Consider the following 22,420-nt stretch of genomic DNA (forward strand, 5'->3'; position numbering starts at 1 on the left):
GACTCACGATCAATAGTTTGTGATTTTGTGAGGTTGGTCTCAGATGGGGGCAGTGACACTCACCTGCTATGTAAGCCTCGGCTAGCATGATTGAGGCCAAGGTTCTGGTTGCTATGTATATAAGAAAGATCCCAACCCAAATAAGAAACTTACGCCCTTGTAACTAATTAGCTTCCTCTGCATTGTTTTTAGATTTTCAGCCATAATCTTGTTGAGAAGTCATTAAGTCTGGGGTGGAAATTGCCTGTGCGTGGTAAAAGACACTAACAGACTTAGCTTTGCAAAGAATGGTTTCCTTCGTTGCTTAAACAGGCACCAAGGGCCTATGTAATTACAGTTTCCTAAATAGGTTAATAGAGCTCAGCCTATAAAGAGCAAAAACTAGATACTTACATAGCAGCTTGAGTTTCTATAGATATTATCACGCCCACTTTAAAGACATAAACCGAATGCTAATAAGGATGGAGCTGTTAACTATTTTTAAGTTTGAAGTTACCAGAACAGATGAAGACCTTGTCTATGTTTTTGTGCCAGGGTATACATCTGTGGTCAAACCCACTCTCCCCCAGTTAAGAATTCCTTTCAAAACAAGTGATAACCCACTTTGAAAGATAATCTATAATAATCAAAAATCAAATTACTTTTGACTTAATAAAAATGAAGTTTGTGGGGCGCCTGGGTGGCTCAGTGGGTTAAAGCCTCTGCCTTCAGCTCGGGTTGTGATCCCAGGGTCCTGGGATCGAACCCTACATCGGGCTCTCTGCTCGGCGGGGAGCCTGCTTCCTCCTCTCTCTCTGCCTGCCTCTCTGCCCACTTGTGTTCTCTGTCCATCAAATAAATAAAATCTTTTTTAAAAAATGAAGTTTGTGAAGATTTTAATAACATTGAAAATACTTATAAGTGAAATATTATTCAAAATTAATTTAAGGCACGATCTCAATCAAAAATATAATAAATGCAGGGCGCCTGGGTGGCTCAGTGGGTGAAAGCCTCTGCCTTTGGCTCAGGTTGTGATTCCAGGGTCCTGGGGTCGAGCGCCACATCGGGTTCCCTGCTCAGCGGGGAGCCTGCTTCCTCTTCTCTCTCTCTCTCTGCCTGCCTGCCTACTTGTGATCTCTGTCAAATAAACAAATAAAATCTTAAATATATATATATATATATATATATATATAAAATAAATGCATTTAAAGAGGACTGGGAAGAATTTTACCTGGGCGCCTGGGTGGCTCAGTCATTAAGTGTCTGCCTTTGGCTCATGTCATGATCCTGGGGTCCTGGGATCGAGCCCCACACTGGGCTCTCTGCTCAGCAGGGAACCTGCTTCTGCCTCTCCCATTCCCCCTGCTGTGTTCCCTCTCTCGTTGTGTCTCTCTCTCTCAAATAAATAAGTAAAATATTTTTTAAAAAAGAATTTTACCAAAATAATAATACCTGAGAGTAATATCTCTCAGTGATGGCATTATTTGTGATTATTTTCCCTAGTGGGCATGTTTTCTTTCTAACATATTTTTTTCCTGACATATTTTTTAAAAGAATTTATTTAGAGAGTGCACGTGAGCAGGGGGAGGGGCAGAGGGAGAGAGAGAATCTCAAGCAGACTCCTTGCTGAGTGCAGAGCCTAATGCTGGGGCTCGATCTCATGACCCTGAGATCATGACCTGAGCCGGAATCAAGAGTCACTAGTTTAATGGACTGAGCCACCCAGGCGCCCCTGACATATTTTTTCATTAAAAAAAATAACAATACCATCAGAGTTTAGTTGAGTAAACAAAACAATCCTTCTACGGAATTATTTGTGAGACATGAAGTCACTAAAAATTATTGATCTGATGATTTAGGAAGGCAGCTGAATTTGTTCACAGCAATTTGCTGGTTCTAACTCATTTCAAAGGTAATTTGAAATGGTTCAATCCCTTGAATATTTTCTTAAACTTGAGTTTGGAACTCACACTACTTTTAGTTAGGTGTGACTCTCTGCAGACAAGCAAATTTTTGCACTTACAGCAAAAGAAATAGGTGAGAGTGCCCTAAAAATACAAAGCAATACACAAAGGCAGGTACTATATAATCAGTTCTTTGTGTAAATTTTGGTCTTTATTGACAGGGATCATTATCACTATGTACAAGAGCGAGGACTTCCCTGTGGTGCACAGCTGTGGTCACTGTTTGTAGAAACCACGTGCTTGGGGTGTGACTGTGCCTCTTAGACTTAGAGTTTGCTTTTGCAAATAGTCCAGTATAAAACCAAGGAAGCGGCAGCCTGGAAGCTAGCTAAGGCCAGGCCTAGATCTTCTTCAATCCAATCCATGTTTACTGAGAAGTTTCAACAGCCAGTAACAGTGCTTCAGGGAACCAAGATAACGAAGGGTCCCTTGCCCCTGTCCAGCACATAGTTTACACGTATTTCTGAAAATCTCTCATCTAACTCTCGTAACCACCCTGTGAGGTCGGTAGAGGAACCATATCTTATAGAGAGGTTAAGTAGTTTTACCCCATGTCACCCAGCTTACGTGAAGCAGGGCCATCGCTGGAACTCAGGCCCCCTAATGCTCCCCGCGGCGCTGGGTGTCATGGCTGCCTTCCGAACCGGCAGGCCCTGCCTTGCCCCTTAGAGAGGCCCGCAGTCCAGAGGGGATACATGTAGACAGATGTCAGCGCCAGGCCGCATTGACCAGGTATTCTTGTGGAGTGCAAACAGAGTACAGGAGAAAGAGGAGAAAGGCAATTGATTAACTTCCTCCTGCCACATTCTGGCCTAAAAACAAGCCGCCTCCTTTCTTGTGCCGTAGAACTTCAAATGCAATATGGCTTTGGTTGGTTCCAGCCTAAAGGTTCCAGCTATTCCGTAAAGGCTGTCACTTCCTTCCTCTTTGTACACCTCCTTTTACCTTTCCCTGTGTCTCACAGCGCCTTCCTCTTGTCCCCTTGTTGTGAATTCCAGTTTCTGGATCCATCTCTCTGCTTGTTTTCCTGAGTCAAAGGAGCTGGATCGTGTCCTTTTTATTCCCCGTAACTGTTCCCATCTCAGTCTTCTGATGGATCTTCTTCCTGTGCTGTATCTCCGTGTCTCCCATCATTTTATTTCCTCCCTTGTTCTTCTTGCTCTGCCTCTGCTTCCAAAGCCTGTAATACAGAAATGAGGTGCAGTTCTAAGCAAAATAACTCATTTCAGAATAGAGTTTCATTTTCTCTGTTATGACTTTTTTTTTTAAGTAAATGGGTGGCTAGAGACCTCCAAGGTCTCTCAGTCCTGGAGCTCAAAATGAGGTCTCATGTGTGAATCTCAGTTGTTTTTCCTTGACACATTTTTCTGGATAGGAAGAAAATGTCCTTGAGCAAGGGTAGCAGCCCGCACATTGCACATCTTTTTGGCATTCACCTGACTATTCTCAGAGTCTTGTAAAAGTAAATATGGTATTTTCAGTTTAAGGCTAGAGAAACCAGGGAGCAGAATGGGGAGAGTTCCGCTATCCTATCCCCTAATGGTATCCAGATCAGGGTTTAAAGGAATGGGAGAGATAGGGTAGAAACCAGAGAAATCCCACCATGGCCCTCCCACACTTGGAGCTTGATCAATTCCCATTCAAGGGAATTTTGTAAATGAGTTCTCACTTTGCAAGTGAGTCTTCTCTTAACTAACATCTGGTAACCCAAACCTCACTCTCAAAATCCACCTAAGAGACGTAACTAAAAACTCCTTAAATCCCAAGTCTACAAGATGAAATCGCCCTGAACATCAGTCAGGAGCCCTGGGTTCTAACTTGAGCCTTGCCACGTCGTAGAGTGGCCTGTCAGTTTACCATTCTGCTCCTCAGTTTGTTTCTTCATCTATGAAAGGAAGTAATATGTTCACCTTCCTCACCAAGGTCATTTTGAGAACCAAGTGAGATTAATATATGTGAAAGTGATTTGAAAAATTGTAAAGGCATATATAAATATGAAATGATATTAATAATAGCAGCATCAGAGCCCATAAACTACAGTCCATACATTTAAATTTATGAGGAAACAATTAGGAACAGTGGTTATTAATCAGAAACTATGTTGTGAAAAACAACTACTCTTCCCTTGCTTATCGAGTTTGAAGGCAGTGTAGTCATTAAGCACACTGACCTTGAAGGCAGAAAGTAATGAGTTCAAATCCCAACTCTGCCACCAGCCAGGTGAACTTGGGCCAGTTTTTTTTCATTGCTCTGGGTCTTATTTTGCACACGCATACAAACATACACACACAGAGGAGATAGATTCTTTGTGACCAATCCAATGAGATAATGCTTGTAAAATGTTTGATACAGTGCCTGGCGCATAGTAAATATTCAGTAAATATTAACTTTAAAAAGTATCAATGTTTCTTGAGCACTGGGAATGTGCCAGGCCTAACTTGGAAAACAAAATGAAAAGACATCGTCCTGTTTCAAAGAGCTAACAGTTAGTGATCTAGAGGGACATTTATAAATGTGCCCAAAAGAAACAGATAGAAACCTTCCTGGAGAAGGAAACACAACTCAAAACTTTTGAAGGATGAGTAGAAGTTTCTGTTAAAAAGTCTTTGTCATTTGCCTAAGGGGTTGAAAAGCCAAGGCTCGTATTTATGCTTGTTGGCTTTCTGGTGATTCAAGCTTAACGTTCTGGTGACTCCGTGAGCCTGGTGTTGGAAACTGACTTGACTTGCTATTTTCTGTATGTGAAACCTATGTTGTTTTGTTTTCATTTCATAGACTCCTTAAGAGCTGTACAGACAACTTCTTGCATAGGGACTAGATGGGTTCCTACCACTTAAAAGTGTTAGTTAGCATCCTTGGTCCGTCCACTGATCCCTAAGGAGAGAAGGCAGGGAATACTGGTAACCACTTGTCCCTCTGGAAAAGCTGGAGCTGGAGGTGGTTGGGATAAATAGGTAGGGAATAGAAAGCGGAATGCATAAGCATTTGTTCTGGAGACCGTGAAAAGTTTACACTTAGCTGTCCTTTGTCCACATGCAAATGTGAAAATACAGAAAGCTTTGTATTTGCCAGATAGCTTGCTACCATACTGAAGTGTCTTTTTCAGTTCACCAAGTATGTTAGTAAATTTGGGAGTTAGAGATGTTACCCTAATTGGAAGAAATTTCATATTTTCCTTTGCATATTCTATTTCCTTAATTTTGATTAAATCCCTCAACAATATGTAAGATGTTAAAAGCTGTGTTTATGTCTGCTTCTACATTAGTAACTGCCGTGTTAGAGAAATGTAATTGGCATCTAATTGCAATCATCTGTTATCTTTTAAAGGTCACAGAACTGTAAGAATTTAGAACTGGGGGCGCCTGGGTAGCTCAGTGGGTTAAGCCTCTGCCTTTGGTTCGGGTCATGATTCCAGGGTCTTGGGATCGAGCCCTGCATGGGGCTCTCTGCTCGGCAGGGATCCTGCTTCCTCCTCTCTCTCTGCCTGCCTTTCTGCCTACTTGTGATCTCTCTCTCTGTCAGATAAATAAATAAAATCTTTAAAAAAAAAAAAAGAATTTAGAACTGAAAGAACCTTAAAGAGCTTTTAGTTTAGCCTCTTCCTTTCACAAATCAGTAAACAGTGGCTCAGAGAGGCTGAGCCCCACTGTTTCAGACAGTCCTCTTATGGGGCTTTCCTCAGGATTTTGCATGGTGATGATGGGAAGAGACCCACAGAGCCTTCCAATCGCAGTAGGCATAAGTGAATTAATTGTCCCCCCCTCCTCCGGCCCACGTTAGCTGAGGATGATAGAGACCAAAGCAAAGTAAAACGTTGGGAAGTCCCAAGAGGGAGAGAAGCCAGTAATGTTGAAACTACTGTATTGGCCCACGTGACTGGTGTTGCATGAAGATGACTCCTTTCCAACCCATTCAGGTTTGTGGCACCTGGATGGAGCACTTTCAAAAAAGAAAACGTTGCCAGCAGTCCCGGAGACTGCCTAGGATCTTGACCCGAAGGCGAGAGGCAGTACCGTGGTGCTGCAGAAAGTCTGCAGACCTGGTATTCCACCTCGCTAGGCGGATGGAGAGAGGGACTGCTGGGCTCCTTAGAATTTAGAGCTTTGAGGAGCGACCCCCGCCCCCTCTGGAGGAACTGCACCAGTTGGCAGGACGCGGAAAAGCCATCTGTGGCCTACAGAGGGATCATTTCCTTAAGACTCCCGTTTGGAGGCAAAAGTGCTTCGTAGATAAGCCAGGCGGGCAGGGCCGCAAGCCCGCCCGTCCTCTCCTTCCTTCTGCCAAAGAGAGATGCCCGGGCCGGACGCGGAGGGCTCGCCCACCCTCGGGGGAGGGGTGGGGGGCTCGGCCGAAGGCATCTTTCTCGCCGGCTTTCTCGGGGCCTCCCCCACGCCGCCGCCTTCGCCTGGGGCTGGGGAGCCAAGGAGGGCAGTGGGGGCAGGTGCGGGGGTTCCGTCGGTCGGGCCGGTCCCGCCGGGAGGAGGACGCGTCCGCGGTGACGGAACAGAAGCCCGGGGAGCCTCGGCCCCCCCCGCGGCCGCTCGGAAGGCTCGTGTGGGGCGCGGCGTCGGCGCCCTCGGAACCTCCCGGGCCGCAGCTCGCCGCCGCCGCCGCCCGCTCTCCGGCCGGCCGGGGGAACCCGGGGAAGCCTCGCGGCCCAGGGGCGGCGGCGGCGAGACCCCGCCCCGCCCGGCCGGCCCGCGCCTATCGCGGCTGCCGGCCTGGTCACGCGGAGAGTGGCGCTGCGGGCTCGGGGCCAGCGCCCGGCGGGTGCCGGAGTCGCGGCGGGGCCGGGGCCGGGGCCGGGGCGGGGGCGGAGGGCGGAGGGTAGAAATAGGGCCGGGCGGGCCGCGCCAGTCCGGGAGTCGTGCAGAGCCGACCTGAGCCACGCCGAGGGCGCCGAGCGCGGCGACCGACCCCCGGAGCACCCATGCTGCTGACGCTGGCCTCGGGCTCGCTCTTCTTCCCGGGGCTCTTCGCGCTCTGCACCTGGGGGCTGCGGCGCGCGCGGCCCGCCTGGAGCGACTCCGACTGCGTGATGATCAGCACCAGGTAGGGGCGAGGCCGGGCGCCGTCCGCCCCACCCGGCCGCGCGTGGGCTGCCCGCCGCCCCGACCCGCCGGCGCCCGCCCCTGCGCCGCGCGGAGGGCGGAAAAGGGGGGCGACAGGAAGCGAGGGGGCTGCTTCCCTGGTGCCTTGCCCCTCCGGGGCGCTGGCCGGAGCTCTCGGAAGACCCCGGCGTCCTCCCGGGGAGGGAGAGGGAGGAGGATGGAGAGCGCCCACGCGGGTCAGGACCGGGCGGGAAGCGGCTGGTCCACGTCTGCCAGCTGCTTTGGGGTCGGGAGCGCGGCGGCGGCCGGAGGCTCTCCCTCACCGCCCTGGCAGCCTATGGGGAGAGGCAGGTTGAAGGCTCTGGGCTTTATGCTGCCCGCTGGACTGGATTTTTCCCCCCTTTTCTTTTCTGCCGCACGTTAGGCTGGTTTCTTCAGTGCAGGCTGTGTTGGCCACCGGGTCAGGGATCGTCATCATCCGTTCCTGTAGCGACGTGATCACGGACAGGTAACATCCAACGCCAGGTGGAAGCACCAATGACAGCGCTGAACTTTTTCGAAGTTTCCACGTTTGAGTGGCTCCCAGGCGCTAGTTCTTTATCAGCACATGCGGTTAGGTAGCTGATTGATGGGAGAATCTGGGCCCCATAATTAGCCCCTCCTCCTCTCTTTACCTCTTTCAGCCTCGCCCACTTCAGAGAAAGTAAACTGAAGACGTGCTAGAGAATGACAGGGTCTGAGTCTGATTTAAGGTGGCCCACTGATTCAAGTTCTTTATGAGCCACCTAAGTGTGAGAATTATTTGGAAGGTTTATTTGAGAATTATTTGGGGGTCTGGGCTTTGGGTCTTTTAAATGATTTCACTAGAGCCCTGCTCTGGAGCATTCTTTGGCCAAGGGTGGTTAGCAGAGACCCTCTGTGGAAAGGGACAAATCCACCAACCCTTTCTTTACAAGGGCTGCTCCCGTGTTTCCTCTGGATTTGCTGAAGGCAATGAAAAGGTTTCTAGGGTTTTCAGGAAACTGACCTGTACCTGAATTACAGCTCAGTCCCCAGGCAGGTCAGGAAATGTGCATCCAGTGAAACAAATCATAAAGACCGGTCTACTTTGTATAGTGTTTAGACCTGGGCAGTTGTGCCCCCGCCCCAGCTTTTTCTTAAAAGCCATTGTTTTCACCTGTCTTCCTAGAACCACTCTTACTTTCTCTTCCTTAAAGAGTGGTAGTCAGATGTGCAGGGAATGTCTCATAGCCTTTCCTAGTCCCTTTCTTGTCGATTTTGCAAAGTGTCCTGGTTTTTACCAGTTGAGCCTGGAAAGGGATGGGAGCAGGAGTGGGGTATCCATTTCTCTGTGATCTGCAAATTTAGTGTCTGAATCTTACTTGGGATTATTCCTGCCGTTGTGACTTTTGTGCTTTCCTTCCTGTGCCTCTTTTAAACAAAACCAGCTACTGGCAATGAATGATAGATGCCGAGAGAAGATAGGTCAGTTGATCTTGACTGCATATACCAAAAGCTAACAGCATTTGCTTGGCTGGGTTCAATTTTTTATTTTCATTGAGCATTTTCTGATCATGCAACAAATTCTCTCACTGTTCCCAGTCTGTCACATCAAGCTTGAAATCAGCCTCTTTTGCAAAGATTAAAGTGACAAATGTGACTTTGCAGTATTTTTTTGAGCTGATATGAGGGCAGGCATTGGGCAACCACTATATATTTCAGAAGATGTTTGCACACCATTAGTTCTGTAGCACCCCTGTTGTGTCTTCCCCTCAGAAGCTCTGTTTTTAGTGGCTGGATTATGGTGGCACACCTGAGTTTGGTTTTCAGGTTCCTCCTTTTCTGTATCTTTATACCTTAGATTCGCTGGTCACAAAATGGAGATAGACACATCTCTGTGCCCTCTGCCTTTGCATGTATGTATAAGCATGTTTTAAAGGCATCTAGATCATCTTGGGAAAAAAAAGGCCTTTTGGGGTTCATATACTATACACTCAAATATTTTTCTATCGTATGCCTTTTTTTCCTTTTTAAAAAAGATTTTACTTATTTGAGAGAGTGTATGTGCTTTTGCACTCAAGCAGAGGGAGGGCAGAGGGAGAAGTAGACTCTCCCAGAGCAGGGAACCCGACATGGAACTCCATCCCAGGACCCTGAGATCATGACCTGAGCTGAAGGGAGATGCTTAACTGTCTGAGCCACGCAGGCGCCCCTATTATATGCTTTTCCATTTTATGTCTTCACACAGAATATGTATCTATAAATCCCCCCAAATTATATGCATAATGTGGTGTGGGACCAGAGATTTCAGGAGATTCTTAAAGGAGTCTAGATCCCCAAAAGGGCTAAAAATCCTGTGCAGTTTTAGCAGTTTAAGCACTTATATTTGGATAGTGCTTTTTACATTTAAAAGGACTTTCACACTTCTGGTTTTTTAATCCACACAAGAACTTTGTCAGGGAAGGAAAAAAACAAGAATTATTATCTTGATGCTACAAAGAAAGTTAAGTCCCTGGCTGGTGGCAGTTAAGATTATAATCCAGACCTCTTTTGATAAGTCTTTGGAGAGTCCTGCCTATCAGCCACAATTTCACATCCCGTTGAATCGGTACTGTTGTGCCAAAATCCCAGGCACCTCTGGAGGGGAGGGGTCAGTTGTATTTCAGCTAAGCTTAGTAGTTCTTCATAGTTATTGTGCTTGGAATTGTTTCAAGAAAGCAACTGGAGGCCGTAGATGAGCGGTAGAATAAATATTGCCATATCTTTGTTGCCCAAATGGAACCTGGCTGAGGAATTTACATGCACATCTAGTATATTTGCCATTACTTACTCGTTTGCCTGTTTCATTGCTTCTTAATGATACAGTCATACCGTGAGAAGTGTGGACTCGTTCAGGAATAGAAATTTGAATGGCACCCTCTCTGGAATATATTGCCAGTGTTGCAGTTCAGTGGACTGGCTTCTTAGGAAATCACCGGAAACAGAGTTAAAAATACAAACTTGAGCTCGTGAGGCCGTGCAGGTAGAGGCTCTGGGGAGTAGAGTCCTTAACCAGCACTGCAGGTGATTCTGGGGTTCAGGTAGTTTGAGAACCATGAAACTAAACTGTTTCTTCTTGCTGACTCAGGGGTGCTCAGTAAAAATGTGCCAATTGAATGAAGCTAATCCTTCTCAGCGAGAGTGTATGATTTCTGTTTTGATTTTCTCCTTTTTCTGTAGAATGATTATTTCTCATTTGGGAACAAAATGGTAGACATTGGAGACTTTCCTTCTAATTGGCTCTGGGCCTGTGATAAACAGTTTAGACTCTGCAAATATGGAATCAACCCCTTTGGGCAAGTAAAGGGGAATGCTGTCTTTTGTCCCTGCTTCTCTGCTCGTATCCGACTGCTGTAAGGTAGTCCTTACAGCAGTTCCGGGCTCCTTTCCAGATGTATTTTTCTTAATGAGTGGAATTGGGATTAGCCACAGAATTACCTACGTAATTACCCACACAGTTACCCATGGTCGAGGTAGCTTCCCAGAAACTCCTGAAAATGGGGTTGCGAGCAAATATGTGAGGAAACTCCCAAGTATTGAGCAACTAAGTAGAGTTAAACCGGAAATATTGGATTGGGCATTTGGGACACCTCCGAACAAGTTTCTTGGTGGGGCTAATGAATCATTTGTAGAGATATCTATATCCAAGTTAGCTTTTATCAGAAAATGCATTCGAAAGGGCTAAATCAGGGAAATGGTGACAGCTGGTTACTGAAACACCTGGTGCTGAGTGAGTCCCAGCTTTCTGCCTCTGACACCTAGTAATTGGCCCTGTAACTGAGAGAAAAATCTTCACTCGCCTTATTTATCACTGTCAGTGTCTCCCTTGTAAAGCGTTTGGAGTGAAAATAGGTGGTTAGGTACAAAGCTGACATCTGTCATCATCTCATGGACTGTTCATACGCTTTCTTTTAGGCACTGGCTTGCCCGAGAGTATGTCTGGTTCTTGATTCCGTACATGGTCTATGACTCCTATGCTATGTACCTCTGTGAGTGGTACCGAACCAGAGACCAGAACCGCGGACACTCCCTCGCCACCTTCCGAAACTTCCTGTGTAAAAACCGCCTCATGATCACACACCACGCAGTCATTCTGTTTTTCCTTGTGCCAGTTGCCCAGGTATGGCCTTCCCAGACAGCCGACAGCCGACTCAGTCCCTTGTCTCCTCCTGTTACACTGGGTGTCTTTGACCAGTACTTACAAGCCTGGATTGTCCCTCTTTCTTTCCCCTTCCTCCCGCACCCACTGTCCTGTGCCCACTGCTTCCCTGGTAAAGCCTCCCTGGCAGATACTGTGGGGGGAAAAATGCAGTCTGCAATGTCGCTGATCCTCCCTACCAGCACTGTCCTTTATGCAGTCCCCCAGCCCTGTATGATTCCCTGGCTCTGTTAGAGGCCCTGTCTTTAGTTTATACAATATAAAAACAGCATACAATACAATACAAAACAACATACAGATTTTTTTTTAAAGATTTTATTTATTTGACAGAGATCACAAGTAGGCAGAGAGGCAGGCAGAGAGAGGAGGAAGCAGGCTCCCTGCCCAGCAGAGAGCCCGATGCGGGGCCCGATCCCAGGACCCCGGGACCAGGACCTGAGCCAAAGGCAGAGGCCTTAACCCACTGAGCCACCCAGGTGCCCCCAGATTGTTTTTTAAAAAAAACAAGAGTAGCTCAGTTGACTGGTGATGTGCTCTAACATTGTCTGAGAGTACTGTATGTGCTATGTTGATGTCGCAAAAACCCACTCTCAAAGCAGATAGCCTTAGAATTTCTCCTCGGGTCCATTTGCCCATCCCCTTCTTCCCCCCACCCCTGAGTAAGAGACGGGAATGCAGAAAGGAAATTAGTAATTCCTAAGTGCCTACCAGGTGACAGTTTCTGGACTGCAAAGCTCATCGCTTTCTACTAATAATTGAAGTATTAGAAATGACAATTAGATATTCTCCGCCCTGTACCAGAGATGAAGCAGCTGGGGCTCTAAGAGCTTACTTATTGTGGTAGTAAGTAACAGAGCGGTCCTTCTCCACTACCCTATTTTTTTCTGACAAGATAAAAGGAGTGGTGGGAGTACCTTACATTCGTAACGAAGATTCTCCTGGTTTCTCTGGGACCCTGACATCTAGCACAGGGCCTGGCACATATTTTGTTGAACTAAACTGGCCAAGTGCCCTTGGCATGACCAAGTTAGATACCCAAAGGTAGGCTACAGGGTTCCTTCCGGCTGACATTGGATTTCAGAAAAAGCTTGGTGTGTGATGCGATCCCCTGACCTCTGAGTTGCCTCTGGATCCAAGGGGGTTTGACTCTCCAAGCGCTACTGCTGTGGAAGCCGAAGACTATCAACCAGGTCTCTACTCGCTCCTCTAGCATTGCCCTTTCCCTTCACAGTCTCATGGTTACCCTGTTCAGTAGTCCTCGTTAGAATGTTCCTTTTGGTGGTTCCTTACCCTCTAGTTCTTATTTCCCTTTCCTTCCCTTTTCCTCTGTAGAGGCTCAGGGGAGACCTGGGGGACTTCTTTGTCGGCTGCATCTTCATGGCCGAACTGAGCACTCCGTTTGTGTCGCTGGGCCGAGTCCTGATTCAGGCACGTATGGATGACGGGGCTGTGGTGGTGGGAGGAAGCTGGCCCCTGGCTGTCTGGGGGGGTATGGGAATCCCATAGCGCTAGGAACAGTGGGACAGGACACCCTTCAACAGATGCAAAGGTCAGTTGGTCTTCTAAGCCTGTGGGGGTGACATTGTACTTTTGATTCACATTTGATAGTTTTTTAGGTATTTCTTCCTGGCCACAGATTTGTTTCGTTTTGTCGTTGTTCTTGTTAAATCCACTGTTCTTGTGTGCCTCTCGGCTGGGTGGTTTAGGCCAAGTTCATATCACTGTAGGAAAAACTTCGAGCCTGTGTGCACCCAGAAAGAGAGCAGCACTCAGCCAGCATTGCCACATGTGTCAGAAGACTGGACGTGTGGCTGTTCTTCTGTGGGCCTCGGGCCGGTCGCTCCCGGAAGGCACGGCGTGGTGCTAATGGTCCTCTCCTCCCCTTCCTCCTGCAGCTGAAGCAGCAGCACACCCTTCTGTACAAAGTGAACGGAATCCTCACGCTGACCACCTTCCTTTCCTGTCGGATCCTCCTTTTCCCTTTCATGTACTGGTCCTATGGCCAACAGCAGGGACTAAGCCTACTCCAGGTGCCATCCAGTATCCCCTTCTACTGCAATGTGGCCAATGGCTTCCTCATCGCTCCCCAGATCTACTGGTTCTCTCTGCTGTGCAAAAAGGCAACCCGGCTCTTTGACAGCCTCCCAGCCAAAAAGGATGGCTAAGTGCTCCCGGGAGTCAGGCAGTGAGGGTGCCTCCTCACGCTCGCTGCTGCCTCCACGAAGTATTCCCACGGACCACACCATGCCCTGGCTGGCCTCAGGCTTTTGGGTTTTGATGAGCAGCTGGGTTTGAGTTTTTCTAAAGGATAGTCATCTGACCTCCCTCTTCTAACCTACCCCTTTGGCCAAAGCACTTTTTTCTAAGTAACAGTGATTGGATCCTGTCAGACCTCCACTGGCAGCAAGGCGGTTTTATCGAAAAGCCCAAGGATCTCTCCTTGGGTCTTACCTCAAGGGTTCTGGGAGGTAGAAGCATGGGGTGTGGAGACAGGTAGACCAGGGTGCTAAGTGTCCGGGCCCCTGCCTGGCCCGAATATTGGCGGCTACCCACCTTTCCGACCACTCAGGGCAGCATCTATACTCACTGGGCCAGCAGTAGCAAGTGACGAACTCAGTTCTTGAAATACGTTCTTGTGATGTTGGCCTGGGAAAATCATTGTGGGTAGGTAGTTTTTTACTGTTTACTAGGTAACTCATCCTGTCATCCACGTGCCAACGTTGAATTCCCGTGTCCACTGACTTCCATTCAGAAGTCTCCCTGGCAGGGGAGCGAGAAGCAGGGAAGGGAACACTTGAGTGGGTCGGGAGGCCGATGGGTCTGCGCCACTGCAGGCTGACGTGGGAAGACTAATGTCAAACTTGTGAGCTTGTTGTCACGTCACAAATCCTATTCCTTTCTTATGTCCCCTCAAACCCCAGCTTTCATCACGTCCACACGCACAGGCTTCTGTTGTTAAAACCGCAGGGGTAAAGGGATGTGGTGCCTAGCAAGCTCTTTCCAGGTAACCCCCCACTTTGACATTGTCCTTTTCATAGGATGTGGAAACGGGCTTCTGTATCCTAAACCATGAGAGGTATCCTCCAGGCTGCCTCCTGCTAAGCCAGAGCTTCTGTTACAAAGCCTGTTCCTGCAGAAGCATACTGCCACCTTGCCGCAGAAGGCTGGGGAACAAGAGTGCAAGAGCGCCCTGGCCAAAACATGTCCTGTGGACTGACCCACCTACCATTTGCAAATAGGATCCTCTGGTGCCAACACTAATTGTTCCTTATCCACTAGGATGGGTTTTTAGAAACTGCTACCATGAAGTTTTTTGTTTTTCCAATGGTAGTAAAAATCTAGAAGTTTTAAAGTGCCTTTTAACTCATTGTTGTCCATGAACTTGCAAAGTACTGAATATGTAAGTGTCTCAAATTCTATTTCTGTCTTTAATGGGTGCCATTTAAAAAATGTCAAATGTTGTCATTTTTTTTTTACCATTTTTGTTTACTGTCAGTCTGTCTTTATAAATCACCCCTGTGGTGATTAAAGTGCACTAATATTTCCCAGCTTCTTCTCATTTGTGAAATAGATCAATATTGACTTCTCTTCAGACCCATCCTGTGACCTGACTGAAATCCCTGCTGTGAGCTCTGGTTTCTGGTCTGTGTTCACATCCACCAAGCAACTGGCAGAAGTCGGGGTGTGGTGGGGTGTGGTCACACCTTCAGCATTCAGGAGGGCCTAGCTCATACCTTCCTCTAACCTGTTCCTGGGGTTCCAAGAATACCTCATCGGGTCCTAGAGTTCAAGCCCAGTGGTCAGGCAGCTCTTGGCGTGATCTTCCCTTCCTACGTGAATCCCAGTTAGGAGCTGGAAGGGAGCCAGAATAATGCTTTATTGTGAGTGAGGGTTAAGCGTATGAAAGTGATGAGGCATATCCTTTTTCCCTCCTTGCCTCTCAAACACCTCTGCAAACAGTTCTCCTAGTTCTGTGATAGACATTGGACACATTAAGGTCCCATATTTAAGCCCCTGTGTACACCACTGCCTGCTGCCACTCAATCTTGAAAACCATGACAGCCTCCCCCAGGCATAAGATAATTATACCCAGCCTTTAAACCCATCTCTGGTGTTTACCAGACTGTTTTACAAAACAGCCCCTCCCGCATCCACTAAATGGAGCTCAAACTCCATGGCAGAAGTCCTCCATTCAGAACACACCCACTTTCTTGGGTGTGGGTTATTAGTCTACTCCCTGACACTCTTTTTGGTCCAATGTTCTCCTTTTTACAGTGGGGCAGGCCTTTTGGGTTCACAAACCACATGGCCAACTGGTGGCAGAAGAGTTTTTTTCCCTTGTTGTCCTTGCTAAGACACCACAAAGGGACTCTTGAAGAGGCTTTCAGTGGAAAAGAACATATACCTTGTCATTTTTCCACTTGGGTAGTTTCACCTTTGGACTTCTTTGCTGAATTCTAGGGTGGGTAAGTCCAGTTATGAACACATTCCTCCCAGCTGGCCTTGATATTTAGGACTCTAGCTGAGCCCAACTGCACAGCACATCTGAGTCTAGACTATTGACGAGAATAACTCAAAAGAGACACAATGAAACTCAAACGAGAATCTTATAATTTGTATGTTACAAACACCTAAGAAACTATTTTCTTTACAGTTATTGCCGTATACGTTTTTAGCTTGCGTACAACTTCATGTAACTGAAAGGCTTGTGTTTCTCAGCTCAAGCCCCTAGAGACCCCACCAAGCCAGGGCCCAGCTGTTCTCTGGTGTACGAAGGTCAGAAGTTGCTGATCTTCTGCAGCAGGGTCTGGCGCCGCTCCTCAGGGCTAATGTTCTCAGCGATGGACTTCAAGAAGCGCTGCTCGTTTACCTTCTGGAGCAAGGAGCTACCAGAAGGGTTGGCCTTGCTCAGGGTTTCGTAGCAGGTGAGGATCTCCAAGGCCAGAACATAGAGCGGTTCGCACACCTCTTGGTGGAGCATGGCCATGATATGCAGAACGTGACAGAACACCTGGGTATAAAAGAACAGGGTCTCCTGGGTCAGGTCCTGTTCTTGAGCCCAAGGGCCAACCGACTGAATCATCCGAACAGAGTCCAAGAGGTGGGTCAGACTGTTACAGAGAAGCTTGACTACGTGGCTCCAGCCTTCCATGGGAAGCCAGTTACGACAACTCTGGCTGCAGAGAAACTGGAAGGCTCTCAGGAAGAGCACAGAGAACTGGAGCTCCTGGGCGAAGGGCTTCAGGTTGAGCAGAGGAACGAACTGAATGTACTCCAGGCTGTATGGGACGTGCAGGAGTTGCTTCTCCAGCAGTCTCCTGGTCAGCTGATACAGGTGCTGCCACTCGTGGGGACTGCACCAAGGCAGAACTTGTACCAGGACCACCAGGAAGCCCTTGCTGAACAATCTGACCTCCTCGGGGTTGCCCACATCTACCACCAGGAGGGACAGCATCTGCTCGGAGATGCTGCTGGAGATGGAGCAGCATTCCATCCAGGCGAGCAGCCCTGTGCCCGGGCCGTACCCAGGGTGGGCTTGGGAGGTCCACTCGTCCTCAGAAAGCTTACAGATCTCAAAGAGCGTGGCAGGCACCTCACACTTGAAGTGGCCCTCGAAGAGGTTCTTCATTCTCAGGCGCACAGTCCAGTCGAGCTGCTCCAGCTTCCGGTGGAGCCAAGACAGGGACTTGATCCATGTGTCTGGGGAGAAGGTCTCAGTGTTGGCCAATATAATCTCACAGAGGACCTCCAGGATATGGATCACCAGGTCCTTCCCATCCAAAGAGAGGCACCGTTTCTCCCTGGGGAGCTGCCAGTATTTGCTGAAGCCATCTAGGAGCTGGCACAAGCTAAAGAGGAGGGGGAATGGAGAGCAGGTGTGGAGCCAGTATTCCTCCAAACACGCATTCGCTTCAAGAGTCTGGATGAAGATCTTCAAGCTGAGGTCCACCTCTTTGACGTCAAGCAGCAAGAAAGGCAGGACGAACTCCTTCAGCACCTCATCTGGCTCAAGAAGAGCGGCGACCGGGATTCCCTGGGGCTTCACAGGATTCATCAGGCAGCCCAGGAGCTCTAAAAATTGCTTTTCTTCCTTGGGTGTGGAGAACTTTGTCCAGACGGTTTCTTTGAGGCAGGACACCACAAAGCTGGTGGATGGATTTGGACCCTGCTCTTCCAGAAACCGAAGAGCGGGGAAGGCAGTGAGAATCTGGGCCAGGAACTTATGGGTGCCGAGACTGACCACGGCCATGCTGCACATTTTCTTCACAGTGACCTCCGGGTGCAGGATGACCAGGCGGGCCACAGAGGCCACGGCTTTAGCTAAGCCCTGTTCAGAGGCACTCTGTGTGAGCTGGTTGAAAGTTGTATTGACGTCGTCCTGAAACCCATCGAAGTAAGCCAACAGCTTTTCAGAGAGACCCTTCTGCCCCCAGGAAAGCAGGGTGCCTGAGAGGACTTTATTTTTATCTGGCAGCGAGAGGTCTGCATAGCATTCCAGAATCAAGCTGATCACTTGTTTGATCTGAGATTCAGGGATGGCTCTGTCTGCCGCGGTCACTTCTATCACCGTTTCCAGCAGCTTTAACACCAGGTCTGGCTCTCGGAAGAGGGCCCGGTTATTATGCAGGCAGGCTAGCCACTCGTCTGAAAAGGCCCACTTCTTCTCAGAAGCAAAAATGTAGCACATTTCCATATGCCGGTCCATCTTCTGCTCAATAATGGCCATGGCAATGGAGGCAGTGATGTCCTTCTCAAAGCCCTTGGTCTTCAGCACCTTGGCTGTTTTCCTCAGGAAGTCTGCAACGCACTCTGCCAGCTCCGAGACCACCTGCCTCTCCTCCTTGGACAAGCTGGTAGAATCCAGGTAGAGCTTCAAGTTCTGGCTGAAGGAAGTCAGGCTGTCACACAGCCGGAAGCTGTCATAATTTGTCCCCTGGCTGCCGTTGAGCATGGCCTGCAGCTCCTCCCCCCACTCCCGCAACAGGCTGCACATGAACTCAAACCCGATGAAGATTGTCTCGCTTGGAAGCTTGGCAAGAGAGGTCAGGCTGATGTCCCGTTCTGCCTCCTTTACCTTCTCTGCCAGTGCCTGCTGGTGATACGGGTTCTGGGTGTCCGAATTCCACACGGAGATCACTGTGGCCAGTTTGTCCAGATACACGGTTGCAGACACTTCCTGGGGGTCGTCCTCCATCAGTGCAAACACGGTCAGCATGTCTGCCAAGTTGGCTAACGCACAGCACTTCATCCCTGGGCAGAGAATTCGACTCTGGATTTGCTTCAGCCCGGTGAGCAGCATGGCCAACAGGGGCATGGTGGGACACACATCTGGGTCCGACTTAAACCTCTTTGGAGGGTGGGAGAACTCATCTGAGGATGACAAATACTTATGGGCCATTGTTCTAAACTGGGAGAGCAGGGGGTCCTGCTGATTGCCTTTGTGCTTCATCATTTCCCACCAGACGCTGAGGAAAAAGGCCACATCCTTTGAAGACGTGTCAACGGACATGTGCTCCAAAAAGCGCTCGAGTTCTGCACGGCAGATAGTGGTGGGCAGGGCCATCAGGAGCTGGATAAAGAGTCCAGAAGCTTCCAGAGACTTGAGCAGCTCAAAAAGGACCGTGTGATTGATGGTAGGGATCATGTTGCCTACTGAGAAGAACACATCTTCCTGCCACCGAGTGTCAGTGTCTGAAGGGGTGTCGGGGTAGGGCTGAAGAACCTTGGCCCAGATGATGATCAGAGCTTTCTTCTTCCAGGCAAAGGGCTGGGAGCAAGCCGTGGCAGAGGAGATCTCCTTTAGGGCCTCCACAATGGGCTGCCCAACGCGTTCCCAGTCAGACTTTGTCATTTCTGTCAGTGCTTTGGGGTGGAACAGCTGCTCAGCGAGCAAAAAGCCCCCATGCAGAATAGTCATTTCCTCACAGATATTCAGGGGTCCTGTACAGACAGAAGCCGCAAAGACAGAGGGTGGTGACAAATCTTTAAAATAATCAGTAGAGGTGAGATGGAGAGACCTCAGCTGGTAGGTTGGCTCTCATTATCAGGGTTAGAGATAATAAAGGTTCTAAGGGGGGAGGAGGGAAGGTTCTAAGAGCCGCTGCAGAGCTGGAATCAAAAGGACTCAGCTAAGGAATAAAGGACTCCCAAACTCCCTAGCCTGGATTGGGAAGACCATGGGCATCACTGGGTGAAGAGAATCAGAACAGCTTTGGAGGGACCAGTGTTCAGTTTTGGTTATTTGGAGTCTGAGGTAGAACATTAAGGTCAAGCCATCCTCCAGCAATGGAAATGTGGCCCAGCGAGGTCTGCCCAGAGGGGTCAACTGAATGAAAAAGTAAATGAGACCCTGCATGAAAAGCATGTGTAAAGGAAAGGGCTAGACCCTCCAGCAAAGGATGGGCCAGCAGAGGACATGGGGAGGAAGGGCTTAGAGAGCGAGCGAGCAAGCACAGCAGTACCAAGCTACAGGGTCCACCACGTATGTACTGTGGAATATGACAGTTGCACTTCTAAGTAATGATACAGCCTAAAAGGGGCATGGGCCAGGGCTGTGGACATAGAAGCAATCAGGCAAGCCCTGCCTTCCCTCTTTTCTCCTAAAGCCTGTCTTGCAAACAAATTTCTAGTTTTCTGCCTTTCAGGAAAGCCACTGACCCTACAGCTCTGTCAAACAGAACAAGCTACCAAAGGCTCTGGTTCTTTGGTAGAAACCAAGAGATAGACACAAAAAAATACTTTAGTAGATTAGGAAAGAAAAGTCCTTTCTCCAGGGAGCCAGGAATGAAAAGGCTTATCAAGGAAGGCATTTGGGGATGTTTAATTAGACATGGCTTTAAATCCTAGCTCAACCATCTAGAAGCAGCTAAAGGTTCTCTGAGCTTCCCTTCTGTGTATGTGGGGAAAATAAAGACTTTGTGTATTAGACTGGGAGGATCAAATGATATATACTAGTCAAGCCCTCAATACTGAGCTGGTTGTTCAGTGTTAGCTCCCAATTCCATCTCCCAGAGCTGCTGAGTGTTACACAGGATACAGCTACTGTAAGCCTCTGGCTACAAAGAGCCCGAGAAGTGTTCAGTAAGTATTGATACCCCACAAATCTTTCCATTGTTGGAAGGGGAACCTTGTCACTATTCTTTGCCTTCACTTGCTCAGTAACGGGAAAAAAACATAGGTCTTTCTCAGGTACGCTGCTTCTGGCCCAGAAACAAAATCAGAGTACAAACCCTACTCACTATCCAGTATTCCCAATTTCTCCCCCTCTTTCCAGGGCCCGGAGATGCCACCCCTTCTTCATTTGCTCACACCCCCAAGAACACATCTTTCCCAATTTCACAGGCCAGGAGCCAACAAGAGAATCGTGATTCAGGAGACTAAAATCTACCTTGGCCTTCAACTTCATGGGAGTGGCAAAGGCCAAAGGATCAGCACTCCCATACAACCAACTGCTGAAGGCAGTCCAACTTGGCTCCCAGTGATGGAGGCAGGCTCCCAGAAAGAGTAGTTGCTGAGAGGTCTCACTAGGGATTCTGCCCCCCTCCCTTTTTCGGCTCAGGCTGCTCTTCTAGGCTCCCAAAATATGTTCCCATTGACTCTGTAAATTTAAATTTATTGCACAGTCAGCTGAGATATTTGTCCCCCAATATGCCAAAGACATTATGTTCACTGTGCTACCTGAAGGAGTAAGTCCCAGGACCTACTGGTTAATAGCTGGGCAAATCCCACGTGTTTTTATCACTACTAAGTGCCCACGTATGTTTATTAAGTGCTTACTCCGCGCCAGGCACTGTGCAAGATCTCTTTTAAAATTCTTCAAATCAACCTCTTGAGAACCATTCTTGTTTTAGAGAAGGGAACACTGAGATTCAGAACAATCAGCTCGGATGTCCCAACTACAGTGTGGAGGGGCTACGATAAAAATCACCACAGCTGCAGCCCTCCATGCTTCGAGCTCTGCTGTTCCACCACTGAAGACCTGGCTGGCGACAGGACTACACCATTTCTCCACAGCCTGTTCCTGGCACATCTTGGGGTGCATCACCCCAGCTCTCTCAGGACAGCCTCCTGGTCTCATCTCTTTAAGAGCATGTCCAGCAGGGGGGGAGGCCAGAAAAGGAGCCACCGATTTATACCAGCTCCTCACTCCCTCCTCCCAGACCGTGGGAGGTCCTATGAGGTCTCTGAATCAAAACGCAGGTAGGTTCAGGAAAGGCACCTCGGCTTCCGCAGCCCTCCCCGCCAACTGCTGCTCAGGTTAAGCGGCTGTGCTCAAGGCACGGCACCAGTCACGGTATACACGTACTCTCAATCAAAACGCCCCCAAACTCGGTGTGGTGGGTACGTTCTCATCATCCCCGTTTTGTCGAGGAGGACCCCACGAGCGTAAGACGCTTGCTCAAGAACCCAGTGGCCGTCCAATAAACGGAACCGTCGGGGTATCCAGGATTCCCCGGGGGCATCCAGGATTCCCCGGGGGCGTCTCGTCCGAGCCCGGCAGTTTCCAAAGCACGTGCACGAACCCTGTTCACGTTCAGGAACTCTACACATCCGCTTGGCCCTTCACGTGGAAAGGCGCCCCGAGAGGGGCAAGACGCGAACCTCGGAGCGCCGGGGCCAAGGCTAGAGCGGGGCCTCCCGCCACCCGGCCCCGAGGACACCCCCGCCCTCCCACACCCTTCCCGATCCCGACAGCTCCCTTAGTCCGGCCCGCTCAGGACTGTCCTGGTCGCAGGTTTCGGGACGCAGACCACGAGGTCTGAGAACCGGGAGCCAAGACACCCACCTAGGTCCATGGCGGCGACGCTGGCGGCCGCGCGGGCCGCCCCTCCCCCGCGACGCCCCAAGGGCGGCGCAGGCGCCACGGCACAATGGGTGGTTCCGGGGGCGGGACAACGGGCGGCTCCTCAGCCCCCGCCCACCATCTCAGCCCAGGCGCCGCGCAGTCCGCCGCAGTCCTCCCGCCGCTCCGCGCACGCGCAGTCCTCACCAACCGGTCCGCGGCGCCCCAGCAGCCCGGCCCACAGCGCCCCCCTACCAGCCCGAGGCCTGCAACCAGCCAACAGGCAAGTACCCGCCCTTCCCCTCGGCCAAGTGCGCCTCGCCCCGCCCCCCAACCCCGGTCCCCGCGGTTCCCTTTGCTCCCGCGGCTCAGCCACGCCTCTGTCCAGCCCCTGCCCAGCCCAGCTTCGTGAGTCCCGGCGGTGCCTACCCCCTAGCTCCGTCCC

General features: G+C 49.5%; 2 protein-coding genes across 3 annotated transcripts; one reads left to right on the forward strand and one right to left on the reverse strand.

The window, feature by feature from the left end:
* Nucleotides 1-6,752: 6,752 nt before the first annotated feature.
* On the forward strand, nt 6,753-14,790 carry TLCD3A (TLC domain containing 3A; the record flags this gene model as incomplete). Of its 2 annotated transcripts, XM_080826212.1 has the most annotated exons (5): nt 6,753-6,995; nt 7,419-7,502; nt 10,949-11,153; nt 12,525-12,620; nt 13,088-14,790. In XM_080826212.1, the coding sequence occupies 5 exons, from the start codon at nt 6,874-6,876 to the stop codon at nt 13,355-13,357; spliced, it is 777 nt and encodes a 258-aa protein (XP_080682338.1). The 2 variants fall into 2 exon arrangements, with proteins under 2 accessions (XP_080682338.1, XP_080682339.1); XM_080826213.1 differs by lacking the exons at nt 10,949-11,153; nt 13,088-14,790 and having other exon boundaries at nt 6,874-6,995; nt 12,525-12,582.
* Nucleotides 14,687-22,167, reverse strand: GEMIN4 (gem nuclear organelle associated protein 4). The gene is made up of 2 exons (XM_080826205.1): nt 21,979-22,167; nt 14,687-19,133 (listed from the first exon to the last, which is right to left on the reverse strand). The coding sequence occupies exons 1-2, from the start codon at nt 21,986-21,988 to the stop codon at nt 15,970-15,972; spliced, it is 3,174 nt and encodes a 1,057-aa protein (XP_080682331.1). The 5' UTR covers nt 21,989-22,167; the 3' UTR covers nt 14,687-15,969.
* Between the last annotated feature and the right edge of the window lie 253 nt (nt 22,168-22,420).

Source organism: Martes martes (assembly GCF_963455335.1).
Source record: "Martes martes genome assembly, chromosome: 16".
Taxonomy (NCBI): Eukaryota; Metazoa; Chordata; class Mammalia; order Carnivora; family Mustelidae; genus Martes; species Martes martes.